The sequence below is a fragment of the Papilio machaon genome, chromosome 2 (assembly GCF_912999745.1).
Source record: "Papilio machaon chromosome 2, ilPapMach1.1, whole genome shotgun sequence".
Classification (NCBI taxonomy): domain Eukaryota; kingdom Metazoa; phylum Arthropoda; class Insecta; order Lepidoptera; family Papilionidae; genus Papilio; species Papilio machaon.
Genome location: NC_059987.1, coordinates 2,541,677 through 2,558,632, shown reverse-complemented (window position 1 = coordinate 2,558,632; position 16,956 = coordinate 2,541,677). Strand labels below are relative to the sequence as shown.

General features: G+C 33.4%; 1 protein-coding gene across 2 annotated transcripts; it reads left to right on the top strand.

Moving 5' to 3' along the window:
* The first annotated feature begins 4,606 nt into the window (after window positions 1-4,606).
* Window positions 4,607-15,847, top strand: LOC106709250 (protein rolling stone). 2 transcript variants are annotated; one of them, XM_014501010.2, is made up of 6 exons: window positions 4,607-4,802; window positions 12,260-12,410; window positions 12,634-12,845; window positions 14,839-14,979; window positions 15,184-15,411; window positions 15,702-15,847. In XM_014501010.2, exons 1-6 carry the CDS (start codon window positions 4,760-4,762, stop codon window positions 15,845-15,847), a joined length of 921 nt encoding a protein of 306 aa, XP_014356496.2. In that variant the 5' UTR covers window positions 4,607-4,759. The 2 variants fall into 2 exon arrangements, with proteins under 2 accessions (XP_014356496.2, XP_045539698.1); XM_045683742.1 differs by lacking the exon at window positions 4,607-4,802 and adding an exon at window positions 7,417-7,638.
* The last annotated feature ends 1,109 nt before the right edge of the window (window positions 15,848-16,956 follow it).

Genomic DNA, 16,956 nt, shown 5'->3' with positions numbered 1-16,956 from the left:
TCTCTTTTATTTCATTTAATGTAATACTTATCTTTCCTAATCTTGATTAAAAATCTTTCGAAGTTATCTTATATTCTGAAATGTACTTTGTTTAAAAAAATGGTTTCTCAATTAGAGTAAGTAACAGATCCAATAATAGCAAAAGCTAGGTTAGCACCACTACACTTTATAATGTATTCAGCCTACTAAGTATAAAGCTCCTACATTAACTTTTCTTAATCGGAACGTTGCTAGTACAAAGTGGAACAGAATTTTAGGAGTAAATGTAACATTTATCTATTTTATGAAATCATTAATGAAACTTTAAGGGCAATAACGTGAATATTATAATAAAGATAGTCTGAAATAATTGTAGTTTGATAAAGGACAAAATAAGGGTGCCTGAGTGTCCGGACGATTCGCGAAAATCTAATTATTTGCGAACAACAAGCAAAGCTTTAACACAATTTAATAGGTTGTCGCCAAACAATTTGATCTTTTCATCAACTTACTTTTAGTTTGTCTGCCAAAATTATTGTTATTTATTTTAGAACAAACTTTGTTCTTTAGAATTTACAGGACCAAACTTTTGTCTATTTTTCTCGTCACAAAACAAACATTACCGATGATGCGATATTTACATGTAAAATATTTTGTAGTTTCATTTTATGTATGATACATAAATATACGTTATTCAAGTCACAAGGGATTTTAATAATTTATGTTAGGCGTTCCGACGACGACGCGTCGTGAAATATTCAAAGCTTTTAAAGTTAGCTAAAGTTTAATGTAAAAATTTCCATATGTAATAAATGCAACGAACGCATAATTATTTTGTATATGACTGTAAATTTTAAAACATAAGTCTTTAATTTTTTTACTGTGTTTTTTTCGTGCAACGTCTTAAGGTCAATGCGTGCAATGTCTTAAGGTTACCACAGTAAACACGCAGGTGCGTAAAATTTGAAGGAATCTTGAATAAAAAGTACTGGATGGATATAAATGCGAACCTTAATAAAAAATACGAAACTTAGAATATTCTATTAATTTTTCCATTAATTTACAAACTTACTAAATACACCATAATACTCTGTAATCTAAGTTTTTGTACAAGTTTCATTTAAACTACATAACTCTCGTAAACGCTCGTAACATACATTAGTGCGCCATTTATTAAACTTAAGAGCCCGTTAAGGGGTCGCGACGGCCTACAGCTACGAGGCTAAGATGACGTGTTAACGTAGGCTTTGGCGCCGCCCTGACGCCGGCAGTTTCATTGCTCTCAAAAGTAATATATACATTCTACGAATATATTTATCTATATTTACTACCGTTTAATTTAGTTTTTATTTATTGTTTACACTTGAAAATGTTTTGTAAGCATCCCTTTTAAGTATTTAACCCCGAAATAGACGAATGGTTCTTGCTACTTCAGTTCTCAAAAATATTAAGCTATTAATGCTCTTTGTTGTATTGTTTATTAATGTTAAAGTTAGAATCGATTTTTCTAACATTTTATTTAACTTGCTTTAATTAGACTGACATAAAATTTTACACATTTAATTAGAGTACCTTTATCTTTCAATATCTTTTGTTTTATAAAAATAATCTTCCGTTGAAAGATCAAAGGAAATTAATCATTTGCCTTGAAGAGGATAGCAAAAATCACAAGTATTGAATTCCTTTCATAATAAAGAGCGCTTCAGACTTTAATACAAAGCAAGAAATTAATCATTTTAAAATAAATACTAATTATTTTATATATAAACATTTTAAGATAAAGAGGGAAATTTTCCGGAGTAAGTAACTGCTATAAAATTTGTTTATTCACAATGTAATAAGAGATATAAGTATATTTTTAAGAATATGTTTATTCATAAGTTATCAAGTCTGTGCATATTTTTATTATATGTTGTTTAAAATCATTCGAAAACATCGTTTTATACAGAATATATATATTTATTTGTAAATTAAATTGTTTTTATTATTTTTTTAATCTGAAAATCAGATTAAAAAAAATACAAAAACAAAATTCATCAGACCGCTAATAACGTTCACAATGTAATAATAACATTGATCAATATCAGCTTATTTTTAATAACAACTTTATGTATGAAAATACATATCTTACTTTCGTAGTTATAGATACAAACAAGTTCAGTTGTTAATCTATATCTATATATATAAAAGAAAGTTGTGTTAGTTACACTATTTATAACTCAAGAACGGCTGAATCGATTTGACTGAAAATTGGCGGGCAGGTAGCTTAGAACCAGGAATAGGACATAGGATAATTTCTACCCCGTTTTCTATTTTTTTTTATTCCGCGCGGACGGAGTCGCGGGTAAAAGCTAGTTTCAAATATGGATAAGTTTAATACCATCGATATCAGGTTCATTGTTTTTTATTATTCATATCTAATACATAATCACGATCATAATTTAAGTACGCATTCTATATTTCGAGCTGCCCTATCCAGAGTTCATGACACCAAAAGAAGAAAAGAAAAAGAATACATATTCGTATCAACTTTTTCTTGGTGTCACTTAATAGACTATTATATTGATCGGAATCAATTCCAATTCTAGTTTCCATGAATTTTTGCTCGATACCTATGTAGTTAAGGTTGGCAACGCAAACAGGCATTTTGAAGGCTAGCGCCGTTAATGCATTGTGAAGTAGATATTACCCGTCTCAATCGTTCGGACGACTTAAATTCAGCTGAGCGCTGCGCAGTGTACCTCTCCCCGCATCCCTATGTCCGTCGTACCTTATGCTATATAAGTGTGTAGTTATGTATTTACCGTGAAATACAAGTCTTGTTATTTCTTATGCATAGCTGAATAGCATTGAATTAAGTCACTACGCCAGATACCCGAGCCTTTTGCCCGTCAGCAGTTTTGTTGTTTGTTTTTAAACGTTTTGTTTTAATTTTGTCACGGTGTCAAAACACCTGTATGAAAACATATTGTCAATAGTCACTCGCTTTGAAAAAATAGAAACAACAATATATTTATACAGGTGTTAAAACAGTGGAAGGTCACGGTCAGGTTAATATTTCTGTTTTTGTCATCGTACCTAAAATATTTATATATGTCAAGGCGCGGTCAACATCACGTACAACTTTCATACATTAAAGACAAAAAAGAAGATAAATCATTTTTCAAGTTTGACCAAATTAGAAATATGTTATGGCGACAAATTAAGATCGGTTTAAGTTTCCCCGTACGTTCTGGACATACATCGTGAGAAAAGAAATTTACATCTTACTAATGTCATAAATTGGAATGTTTATATATGGATGGATGAATAGATGTTTGATAGAAGGTACCTATCTCCAGAACGACTGCATGGATCTCGCTGAAATTCGGCATAGATGTAGATCAAACTCTGGAAGAACACATAGGCATACATAATTAAGGTTTTAGGTTTAGGTTTTTAGGTTTAAAGAATTTATTCTCAAAAAGACAAACAAAAGTCACTTACATGAGAACAATATCGTACACTATACATAATTACAATATGGTCGCCGTTTTAGTTATCAATTTACCTTTTTACAACAATCCAAAATGTATTGAGCTAGCTTTGATTTAAATTGATTACATGAACTTAAATTTTTAATTGATGAAGGTAACGAGTTATAAAGTTGTACTCCTTCGTATGTTATATTTTTTACACCGTAATTACGTTTTTTTTATTCCTCGCGGACAGAGTTGCGGGCGACAGCTAGTACTTAATACAAACACATATGTAATATGTACAGTGAGCTGCATAAATAACTACATACCTGTATAGGCCTTCTGCCTCAAAAATACTTGTGCCCGTATTCGTGGTTATTTTATAAACCGAAGACGTATCTAAGTTTCTGAAGTTTTGCAAATTTACATATACATATATAAATGCATGTATACTAACTCTTGTTTATATATACTACGAAAATATTAATTATTTAGAGTATATATTCTACAAATAAATCTGATTGATAACAAGGTATTTTCTCACCCCCGGATCACGCCACGTGGCCACAAAAAAACAGCTCGTGGGGCCACGTGGCGTGATCCGGGGGCATAGGGTGGTAATAAAACACACCTGCTCGACTCTATTACGTAACAAATTTTTATTACTATTTCCAACAAGGTCGTTCCATGGGTCGTCACTCAATTGCTTATTTTATGTTCAAAAGGACGTCAATTGTTATTTTAAAAGAGTGTCATTTTTTTAATGAACACTTGAATAACCTAATTTTTTACTCTTACTTTTGTTTTAATTAGTAACAGAAGATTTCAGCATTTTAATTTATTAATACAGATAATTTTTAGTCTGACTTTTGTGAATTACTTTAGTTAAAATAAATTACATATCGTCTTCATTCAAAATACATGAAAAATCAATGGATTGTTGTATATTAATAAAATTATTTTCAATTTTCACAGAGGTTATTGTAGGTATACGTTTTTTCTTATACTGCAATTAAAAATAAATGCATACAAATGTAATAAAATCTAAAAAAAAAATACGCAAAAACAGTAATTTAAAATTATTTAGTTTGATAGAAAGCGATGTTGTATACGTAATAAAAGACTGTAAGATTGACAGGGCTGCCACAGTGCACAAGCGAGAGGCGAGCGCAGTGCGCGGCAGGAACGCGCCACGAGACCGCTTCCGCGAACAAAACAGATTAATAAACAAATAAATAAATAAATTACGAAATATTAAAACTGGCATCTCATAATATAACGGTTATATTTTTTGATTAAATTATATTTCGATAATATAAAAAATGTGTAGACATATTCTTGTTTCCATGGACACGGCTGACGCAGGTAAGTTTGAAAAATATGTTTACACATAATATTATGTCATGTTTACATTATTATTTAAGGTGAAAAATTCTTATAAAGTTATTATATGTTATATTCTATTTTTTGTCTATATATTAAATAATGTGTATTACAACCAATATTTTCTGTCGTATAAACATAAACTTAATACGAGGTACGTCCAATTATTTAGTTATTTTTATTTATTTTTATATAATTAAAAAGATTTTTGGGTAATATGCAATAAATTATTCAATATTTCTATCATATTGACTCAGCTATAAAGAGGTAGTCGATCAAAATATCAGAAAGGCTTCGCTGAAGCCATACATATACTGTCGTTTTTGTGTTAAAACCTAGTGTTAAAATGAACAATTTTAACATAGTTTAAAATGTACGTCTAGATTAGTTAAAGAATCAAATTTTAATAGTAACGTATAAAAATTTACAATTTGATTGACTCATATAAAAAAAAACAGGGATAAAATTTTTTTGAACCGATTTCGCAATTTTTAATTTTATTTGGATCAAACATAGAACTTATATTAATAAAAACGAATAAACCACGTTTCGTAGCATATCTAAATGTAATTTCTCATAATGAATACACCCACTGTTACCTAAGTCAGATGACTTTAAGTAGTTATTTGGATAAATAATCTCATTGTTAGTATAAATCGTGATTTAAGATAGGCTTTGATAAGAAACTACTGTGTCTTGTTATAAAATACTTTTAAGATCCGGTGCATGAGTTGGGACGTCGGGAACGATAGCATTATAACGCACGAAGTGCCAAATAAACAGTCAACTACAAAAAGTTTGCACTCCTTAAACTTTTAATAGTCAAAGTTGAAAATGTTAGGAACAGTTGCACAAGATCACGTGTAAATATGCTCACTAAATTGCCATCGTGAGATCTTGGTTTTTATTTTTCTTTTGTTTCTACCCACGTCTACGTTTTTTACGTATGCAAAATAATTAAAAAGAGTTTTGACAATATTTTTCCTTTGTTTATATATTACTATATTATTAAAAATATAGTAATTTAAATGGAAATTCCATTTTGGTAATTGTTTTCCTTGTCATGAGTCAACTAGCAGTCAAACATTCCTTTATTGTTATTATTAATTATGCAAATGTAACGAATTTCCTTCAGATAAATATAATTTTTCGAGGAAATTTTATGTTTGTTAATGTCTAAACAAATAATTCACAAAACTCAATGAAAAGCTATTAAATTTTTTAACAAACAAGGATAAAACAATTTAGATACTACATAAAATACCATAGTAACAATTACTTCATCATGAGTTCTCTAGTCATCAGTGCTGTGCTTATTAAATCTGCGTAGAATAAGATCAAGTGTGTTACGCCATAATTTATTTTTTTGTTTTTGTATCGGTTGACAGTTCGTCATACTGGTATCTACACGATGACATTATCATATTACAGCCAAAGTCGCATACCTTCATTGTTGTATGTGCATATTCAGCACAACTCGGGAGGCGCGTGTAATGTGTTAAAGTATCTTTCCCACTTGCCTTAAGATACGATTACACTACGACACATACACGATACGCTCAGGGTATCGTACCGAATGTCTCTGTATGGACACTAGTGTCTCTGACGGCCAAATTTTTTGCGACATGTTACTTAGTAATCGCGTCAGCCGTTGTGTAAAAATTTTAAGTTGTAAGTGTAAACAGTAAAGACATTAATGTCGGAATTTATGTCATAGGCTAATCGTACCTTTAGACCTCTTTCCACAAAAGCGATTAGCCGCGCGAATTTGACCGCGTGTGACTTATATTTCAAAAATCACTCCTATCATTTCCACTGGTGATTGTGATTTTAGTGTGTTTCTATTATTATTTTTCAAAAGTTATCTATTTTAGCTATGATTTATTATTAATAGAAGTGTTGTTGAAGACTATTTGTCGTTTATAACATTGTTTTCCGATTCGCGACATCAATTGGTTTAAATTAGAAACCCATTCGTCTAAATTAAATGTTACGTTTTGTCTATTAATTGTCACTTTGGCTGTTAAAAATAATATTGCTCCCAAATTGGTTCTGATTGTGTAGATTTCGAGCGGAACCGGCGACTGTTGCTAGTACGTGAATTAACGATTGTAAAGATGACTAAATAGTCTCTAGGGTTGACATCATTCATTTTTTTAGAAGTCGAATTTAAAATTATTTTTAATTAAATCATTTGTATTGTCTTAAATAAAGTTTAAATATGTTGTTTTGTCATGCAACTTTGACAAGATTATTAGTGGCTAGCATCAGCAATAACAAAATGCTTTCAATCAAGATATTGAGACAACTGTGGTTTAAATGTCTGAGGCTCTGACTCGATTTAAAGTAATATTCTTCTATAAAAGTTAAACAGACACGATGATAAATGTAACATTAACTTCTTTGTAATCTGGTGGTACGGTGTGTTGAATAGAAAGATATCCGTTCTTTAGATAGGTTAATGTTATTTTTTCAACAATGAAGCCCTAATAAAATCTGTAAGGCTGAATTAATGATCAGGCCTTACGTAAATGCTATAATGTCAGGTTGTCAACCCTAGAGTACGATATTGTTAGTTATTGAAAGCGACGCAGTGTGGAGGCCGGCCGCAGTCGGCGGTCGCAGGCCGCGCATGCGCACAGCCCTAGCCCCGGTACATCACTACTTCGACCATTTTTATAAACATCGCGCACTCTATCGTTTGATACCAAGTTAACCTGTAATTTTACCCCGCAAAGTGTAACACTGTCTTGACAGAATAATTAATGTAGACTACAATCCCGTACTAGAAAAATGAGACTGCCGATTTTCGATATGCGTAAGTCAAATCATTATAAAAATATTTTGTAACCTACATTTTTCTTATTACGTTATACATCAATTGTTATGTTATTTTGTATAGTAATTTGCAATGTTTGTTTTATTTTACTTCCTATGTAATTGCTGAGTGTGTCTCTTGGTTCGAAGATTTCTCGTATTATAGAATTACGCATGCACTTCATCATTATTTGATTGTTTTTTGTAATTTAAAATCTAAGTGTATATTTTAATATGTAAATAATATTTCCGCATATATCAGCTACCTTTAAACATCCGTTACAGTCAGACCAATCGTGACGGACATTACAAACGCGGACTTACGGACAGAAAGACGGACAAAAATTAAAAAAAAAAATGCTTTTCGTTATAAGCAACACAAATAGGTGCATGTTTCCGAAATATCTTTTTTTTTTTCAATATACAGACAATTGTATAAGTCAATAGTAATTCCATATATGTACTAACCTTTGACAATTGTCTTTTAAAAGGAAGGAATCAATTAATTCTGTCGACCCCTTTCTAACATTCGCGAGTAGACCGGATGGAAAAGGGACATTGACGCATGGAGTGTTATTACCCTTTAAAAACGACAAAATATAATCAGTAGAAATTTTGGAAGAGAGAATTATATTACTTAATTAATAAAAAATAATGAGTTTAAAGATCATCATGTATACGCCATAGAGATTACCAAAATTATACCCAAGAACATAAAATAGAATTAATAACAATCAATTCAATACATTTCCCGAATAACTTATGAACGCGAAATCTAGTAATTGAGATAACGCACTAATGGTTACTAAAGCTCATCTACTTATATTTTCGACCTTGAGCATATTTCATACAATGTCCTTAAAGTTATGTCAGCTAAGATATGTTTGTGTAACGTAACTCCTTAGGACTAAAGGTTTATTGAATGAAGCAAGAATCATTGTGTAACTGTGATTATTAGCATTTTTCTCAGCCTTGTCTTTTTAGTTTTGTTTGACTTCTATGTAGTCTCACCGATAACGCATTATGGTAAGGTCAAATTTCGCATGAAACAAAATAAGTTTGGTTTTTTAATTTGTTCGCGGTAGCTGATGTAATAATGGGCATTCCTTTTGTAATTTATTTTGAGTCTTGAACCCCTGTCACTCATACTTCGTATTTTTTTTATTTTAAAATACGAAGCAAGTTTTATATCTGTGTTTGCTTTATGAATAATCTTTAGATCATTCATAAGATCATATTCAAAAGTAGTCGTTACAGGAAAATAATTAAATGTCACCTTTGTTTTATTATCTATTAGCAGTCGCTGGCGACTCCGTTCACGTGGGATTAAAAAAAAACTTGTAGCCTATTTCTTCTTGCAGACTATGTTCTATATCTGTGCCAAATTTTATTAAGATCCGTTGAGCCATTCCAGAGATACCTTATAACAAACATACATCCATCCATCTAAACTTTCGCATTTATAATATTAGTAAGATATCGATTAACAATATTAGTTTTTTATCATCGCATCGTTCATGATTACCTTGCAAAGTTCAATAACAGTTTAATATTTATTAAACTATACTTAGAATTCTTCGATCGATTGCTTATACTACGTACATTGGTTGTAACATTTGAAATTCTAAAATTTAAACATTAAAGTAGACGATGATCGTTTTCCGAACATCGACTTCGTACACGATTATTTTTAATTCTATGTAATGTTAAATACATAAAACATACATATGTGTGTGTTAATTAAAGATAAATTATATAAATCCGACTGTATAACACTTCAATGTCCAAAATAGGTGTAGCCATTAGCCTGCAGAAAGATAGAATGAAAATATACATACCTACATACATAAATACCTACACACACTAAACACATAGTAAGTCATTCTCCTGTCAGCCGGGCAACGACATAAATTAGGCTTACATCTTCATGATTGGGCTGATTGGCAACGATGCAGGTGGCCGGGGACGAGACGATCGATCCGCTGTCCGTCAGCAGACGGGCAATTAGCTACATTGAGAATGTGACATCAGTTGAACTGTCTGCGAGGCCACTTAGTGACCCAACGCAACTAGCTAAGCGTACTCATACGTCCTACCCCACCGACGTACATATTACTATAATTTATTTGCCATTTACGTAGGTAATCTAACTATCTTACTAATATTACAAATCGGAGTGTTAAGATGGATGTTTGAGGTAGGTATCTCTAGAACTGCTGCATCGATATCGATGAAATTTGGAAAAAAAAATGAATATACATGTAGAAGATAGTTTTTTTCATAATAGTTTTTTGAACATCATAAGATATTTTCACGCTATTTTTAAAAGTCTGCGCAGACGAAGTCGCAGGCAAAAGCTAGTATTACATATAAACTTCTGATGGCCTTCTCCAATTTCTATTGCGATTCGAGAACTGTACTTTATTTTTGTTAATTATAATAAAAAGTAATTTATACCTTGGGAAAAATTACTGCCAAAAATTACAGCCAAAAACCATAAAATATTTAGCGAATCTATCAAACAAAAATCTTTCTTTACTGTATAAAACGAAATTCGATAGTCCAGCGTCATAAGGCTATCGTTTGTTGTTATGCTCGAGTAGTAATTAGCAACAACATAATAAATTCAGAGAATAAGTTACTTGCCAACCTAAATTCGAAGAGAACTATCTAAGGTTGATTCAACAACAGTTTAATTCTTGGGACTATGATGTCGTTCAATCGTAAAGGTCGCAATACACCACTGTAATTAACAATGTTCGACGCATACAGGAAAACGCACTAATGTGTTACCAATATTATCCGAACATTATTCAATGGTGTTGGGAATATGTCGTTCAATAAAAGTTTATCGCGGGCCCTGCGCTGCGCACTCATTGCGATTTATAGCGCTCAAGCCGTAGCATCCGCTTATCAATGTTATATTCATTGCCACTGCTGCAACGTTCTATAGAATCACCCATCTATTGTGCTCCAATTTATACGTGCTATGTGATTATTCAATTTACAGGCTAAACTTAGTTAAACGACAAAGCTATTCTAATATTAAAGAACATTAGGATTTAGGATAAACCTTTAGAACGTTAGTTACTAAAATAAGTGTGTTGTTTTGATCACCTGAAGCTAAGCTATAGCAAATTTCGATGAAATGATCGTTGCAAGTTGAAAATTATGATAGGTGCTACATCTCTGACGTTTGCTGTTGTAAATTAATATTCTAACCACTTGAATAAGTTTAAAAAATAAAAGGACTGTAATTGACTAAAATTAATTTTGGTAATATTAAGTTTGGTACCCATACTTGCATTTTTCTACGAACTGTTTAGAAACATCGCGGCACTACTAGGAAACGTTTGTTTAATTAACCGAGTCCCGTGAGATGGGACTCGTGAGACATCGCCGCGATTTCGTGCGCCCAAAAATCTTAATTTATCTAAAGATCAAATGAACAAAAAATCTAATGATTAAGATTTATAATATTCCTATAATATTATAAGTCATAGTCATTACATTTTTTGATATTAATTATATTATTTCATCTATAGAAATTTGATTTATTATTTAACTAGCTGTCGCCCGCGACTCCGTCCGCGCGGAATTGAAAAAAAACTTAGTAGCCTCCGTGTTCTTTCAGATTATGCTCTGCATCTATGCCAAATTTCAGCAAGATCCGTTGAGCCGTTCTAGAGATATCTTCAAACAAACATCCATCCAACTAAACATTCGCATTTATATTAGTAAGATTATTAATAAACTATCGTGTCTTTTTAATTATGATATTAATAAGTTCACAACGTAGGTAAATAAAAGTACATAATTTTTTTCTGAAACATGATTCTTCCTCTAGAAATTCTTATTTGCATATAAAAAACTAACAATGTCACTATTAACGTTTTTTTATTTAACAGACGAGTAGAAAATTGACACAATAACCATGTAATTATGTAAAGTAATGGCTATTTAATCACAACATGACCATTTGGTTAGAATTTTAATTAGAAATGAGATAATTTTGTACTTATATGGCAAATTTCATTACTCTTGGAAGACTCCTTTCATGGGTACAAATATAATAAACTAGCTTTTACCCGCGACTCCGTCCGCGCGGACTATAAAATAGAAAACGGGGTAAAAATTATCCTACGTCCGTTTCCTGGTTCTAAGCTACCTGCCCACCAATTTTCAGTCAAATCGATTCAGCCGTTCTTGAGTTATAAATAGTGTAACTAACACGACTTTCTTTTATATATATATATATATATATATAGATGTCATAATGAGTTTATCTCAAGCGACGCATTCACATTACCTCATCAAATCAATAATTTTAAATCACGTATCTGTAAATTCATTGATGCCAACATCTCAATTATTACTTTAATTAATTTATTATTAGAAGTAATTTTTATTAACAGAAAGACACAAACATTGACATATATTGCAGGAACAAAGTTTTATTGTGTGATTATATTTATGGATACTAGCAAATTTTTAAATAAAAAGGTAAATAATAAAAAAAATCTTCGCTATTACAATTTGTATAAACAGCGTAGGATCAATTCGGTGTGCTACGCTCGGCAGTTGACAGTATATTTCAATGTAACTTTTGTATTGCATTGTAGCGATGAAGAAGTCGTGCAAACCGGCGATGCTGGGGCGCGTGTGGGCGGCCAGCCGGCGTGCGCTCAGCCTGGAGCACTCGCCGCCGCACCAGTTCGCCTGCTGCCAATGGCAGACTGGCCACAAACCCTCGATGTACTACCTCACATATAGGTAACTCAGCTACTCGCACGATAATTATGATCAATAAAATTAGATGGAGATTAGCTTCCTTTGTACAAACTTTGATTTTAGAGGTAATCTTTGAAACAATGCAGTTGTCCGTATTGCTGTAAATAGCCATTTTGTGGCCGCTTTAAATCCATAAAATCCAGTAAAGCTACCTTTATATATATAGAAAAATTGTCACAATAACGTAAATGTTTTCTTTTGTCAGATGGTTAGTGTTCCTGACGGTGACATCTATAGCGGTGGCGAGCTTCGCGTGCCAGCGCCTGCCGCGGCTGTACAAGGGGCCCAAGGTGGAGCTAAACTACTTCAAGTGGTTCATCTACTTTACCAACTGGGGTTACCTCCTCATTGCACTGCAGGCTGCACTCGCCCTCGCCGTTGTACACCGCTACAGAAATGAAAAGAGTCTTAATATTAGTAAGTACCATATATTAACTGCGCTTTCCCGTACATTGTCATCTCTGATAACTTGCTATTATAAATATTTCGGAAAGGATATTCGAATACATAATCAAATTAGCTTTACTTAGAATCTCAGAGTCAATGGATAAAGTCAGATAGAATCATTCAAGGCAGCACGTTTATTAACATCAAATCTTATGTAATTTTCAAGGAGAAAATTGGATGTTGAATTAGAAGTTAGTTAATGTCATCTGAATGACATTAATCTACTGTCAAGACCATATCTCTTTACGGTCATTAATTTGTTAGTTATTATTTTATGAGTTACCGCACGATAGAACTAATTACATTAAATTTAGTTCATGGGAAAGTGAAGCTTACCTATACTATATAGAGATAAGTATCAGATTACTAGAAACTTTAGTTTCCAACTTGATTACCTACAATAGGGACTTATGGCTCAACAATTTCATAACCCCTGTAGATACGAAGTTAAGAAATATATCTGAAGATTGTTCCAAAGAAAAGAATTCTTAAAATTTCTGATGATACATACTTGTCCCAATCACGAACACCCACGGAGAGCACGAAGTTAATGGCTCAGTGTCAAGCATCGCGTGATTACGTCTGTTAAGGTCCTAGAGGAATGTCGACTCGTGCGACACAATTAGCCCAGCTCAGTGAGTGTACTAACACGGTACTACCGAAGGACTACTCATTCTGCGTCACGTAAAAACACATGCTCACGTTTGTAAGTGAATAATTACACTTTTCGTTATCCTTTACATGTAAGAAAAACTCAGCTACGAAATCACATTCACGATTCAAATGTAATTTATAACTTTCTTAATAAAAGTATAATTTACTGCAACATGTCACCTTTGTGATTGGCGCATACTTGAATGTTTTTCCGTTTCCGTTTGTTTGTATTTACGCGTGCATTCAGCTGCTACAAGCGAGTGAACTCCTCAGGCTCAGTAATACGCGACTGTGACCGATGACGTCACAATTGTGTTTCAATGATGGAAGTAATAAAATATTAAGTACGTAATTTTTGTAAGACTGATTTGTGATCAGTTTATAGGTTTTATGTTGTGCATACGTAAGTCGGGATCTTTAAGGTAATCTTAAATAACAAATATATCATAAAGCATTTAATTCCTGTCAATTAAATAAACATTGTTGAACGTGATGTCACTCAGTCACAATACAACTTTACAACTACATTTAGTTCAAATGCATAGGTTTCCCTCTAATAAAGCCTTTAGGTATTGAAAACATTCAATGTCAAACGTCCGGAAACAGCGTTACTATACAAAAGTACCGGCAATGTTTCATAGAGCGCGAGATCTTAATCAATGTTTACCTTACGTCATTGTGGATATCAAACGGTTGTTACAATTGTACTCGGCTGACGGCCGTATGTTTTGCTAATCATTCATTTAAAATTGCATTTTAAAGTACTTAGTAGCTTGTGAAGTACTTGTGACTTTTTAACACTTGATAGCTACATCGGCCTTTACAAAACTCTTACACACATCATGGAATGCCCTGCCCAGGGCAGTAACTCACCGGTCAGTCTGCGCCCACTCTATCGTTTCAGCCACAGGGGACGCCGGGTCACGCACACTTGATTGATACAATTTCGCGTCAATTAAACCCACCGAGTGGACCGTCATCCGCTACAATTATCCTTATTGGTTCCCCATTCTTATCATTGACGTAGATAAACGGACCAATATGTTTCGATACGAACGCCAATTGCCATTACTAGCCGCTCCGAACGGCTTCCGTCTATTTGTCGTTCGTTCAAACTTCAACTCAAAGTTCTTACTGACATGCCATCTAATTTTAACAGAAGTATACTATTGAAGTATACTAATTAACATATAAACATTTATTTGTGTTTGTGCCATGTATCCCGAGAAAGATCTGATAGCTTAAGATTCAGACCACGATAGTCTTCAATAGCAACATCTCCTAACATGAAAATAATCCACGATTGCAGGTTGTGATGATGACGAGATACAAATGCCGCGGCGTCAGAAGACGCCGGTGCTGTGCCGCTTGTACTGGCTGGCGCACACCGTCGCCACCGACCTCGCTTTCGTCATCACGCTCGTATACTGGACGCTCGTACATGACCCTAGTAAGTTTTGAAACTTTGTTTATTTCATTGCGGGTATTTTCACACCTAGAGTTGACGGGTTTTACTCAATTGGTTCTTTAGTTTTTGGTTGTAAAGAGTGGAAGTCTAGACGTGAGCAAGAAAGTATTCGATATCGAATCTATTAGAGCAAAAAAAACCAGTTACAAACAAGGAACTTGAAACAAATATTTTAATGAACTCTAGGAATACATGAGGTCAACGCGCTAAACCTGTTGGTGCACGGTGGAAACTCGCTGGTGATGCTGGTCGAGCTAGCGCTGACGGCGCACCCGGTGCGCGCCGCCCACGCCCTCTACGGCGCCGGCGCTGGCCTCGCCTACGGCCTCTTCAGTGCTCTCTACTGGGCACTCGGTGGCACCGACCGCCTTGGACTGCCCGCTATATACCCAACCTTAGACTGGAATAAACCTGGTATGTAATAACGACTGTCCCAAGTACACTGTCGAAACTGAAAAATTGTTTTTTTTTATCTTCCAACTTAACTTCTTATGATGAATCATTATTGGAACGAATTGTATTTGTAAAATATAGACGTTCTTTACTCATTTAATCATTCAAAACCATTTAAAACCGGAATAAAAGAAACAATGTAATCCACATAAGCCTAATTGCAGAAAAGTCGAGCTACATTTTATTCATGGCAAAGTTCATAACCAAATATAGGCTTTTGTAGATAATACTAATGCTTTTAATATTTTCAGGGTCTGCGTTCGGATTTGTGGCCTTATGCGCTGTGGTGATGATGTTCGCGCACGGCGTGGCGACGTGCCTGGCGGCGGTACGGGCCCGGGCCGCTGCGCGCCTTCGCCCCGCCGCGCACGACCGCCTCGCCCTGCCCGCGCACTGAACCAACATGCATAAGGATAATAAATAATATATCTATAGAAGTGAACATCACCCTCGAACTAAAGTCAATTGAGTCTGCACTAAGCCGTTACATCATTTCAAATTGAGTACTGTCACACTATCGATGGATTAAATAAATACTTTTGTACGTGTTGTGATTTGCTCGTTCAATTGTTTTGCACTTTGAATGCAAGTGGAAAAATTAAATCGTCATCTAAAGACGATATGTCTTAGTATGAACATTTTGTCAGAGTATACACACGGTAATATATAGGTACATCTGTAGTGGTAACAGCAGAGTGTGATGAGATTTGTATAAAACCACGGTTTAGGTCTTGCACAAAGTTTCACTTCTAATCTCTAATATTTATTATTCTTATGCTCGTATAGTTTAATTTTAAGGAAATATAGATTTGTTCTATATACGTAGCGCAATGTGATTTTTTCAGGTATATAAGCGTAAAATAATGCACGTTTATGAAAAATGCAAGCTGTCGTATTACAAGGCGTCTAGATGCATGTTATGGTAAATTCAGTATTATTATTTAGAAAAAAGATAAGAAAGTGATATTTTTTTTGGAAATTTTTAGATATCTATAATTTACATTGTTTTCCAAATTTTAGTTAAAAATGGAATGTGAAAAATAACTACATCCCATTAAAATAAAGAGAATCTCATAAAGCATTAAATTATTATCGAAACCTAAGTATATTAATTAAATACCAATGAATAATTTAATTAGATATCTTGCTACTAATGGATTTATTTTTATTACTTTTGCTTATTAGGTCTTACAAAATTTCTTCAATTTTATTATAAGATTTTTTTCCTACAATGCATTATATATAATTTGCTTGCAATTCCAAAAAGAATGCCCGTGAAACCATAATGTCAGAACAATGTAAACAAGCTATTCTAATTACGTATTGATTACATGGAATTATTAATGCATTAATTTTCCATGAAACTACCTCTTAATAGCTATCGAATAAGTGTACAAAGGTTAACGAGCATATGTCCACTCCTCTTCCGCCCAGCAATGTCCACCCACTTCACAAGCGCTGCGGTGTTCACTCGCCGCCACCTCGACATCGCGGATGAGAGGGATA

Excerpts from the sequence above, each read along its gene's own strand:
- LOC106709250 (XM_014501010.2), top strand. The coding sequence starts at position 4,760 with ATGTGTAGACATATTCTTGTTTCCATGGACACGGCTGACGCAG. Across the intron at positions 14,980-15,183 it reads GACGCTCGTACATGACCCTA|GAATACATGAGGTCAACGCG; the intron begins GTAAGTTTTGAA and ends AATGAACTCTAG. Across the intron at positions 15,412-15,701 it reads CTTAGACTGGAATAAACCTG|GGTCTGCGTTCGGATTTGTG; the intron begins GTATGTAATAAC and ends TAATATTTTCAG.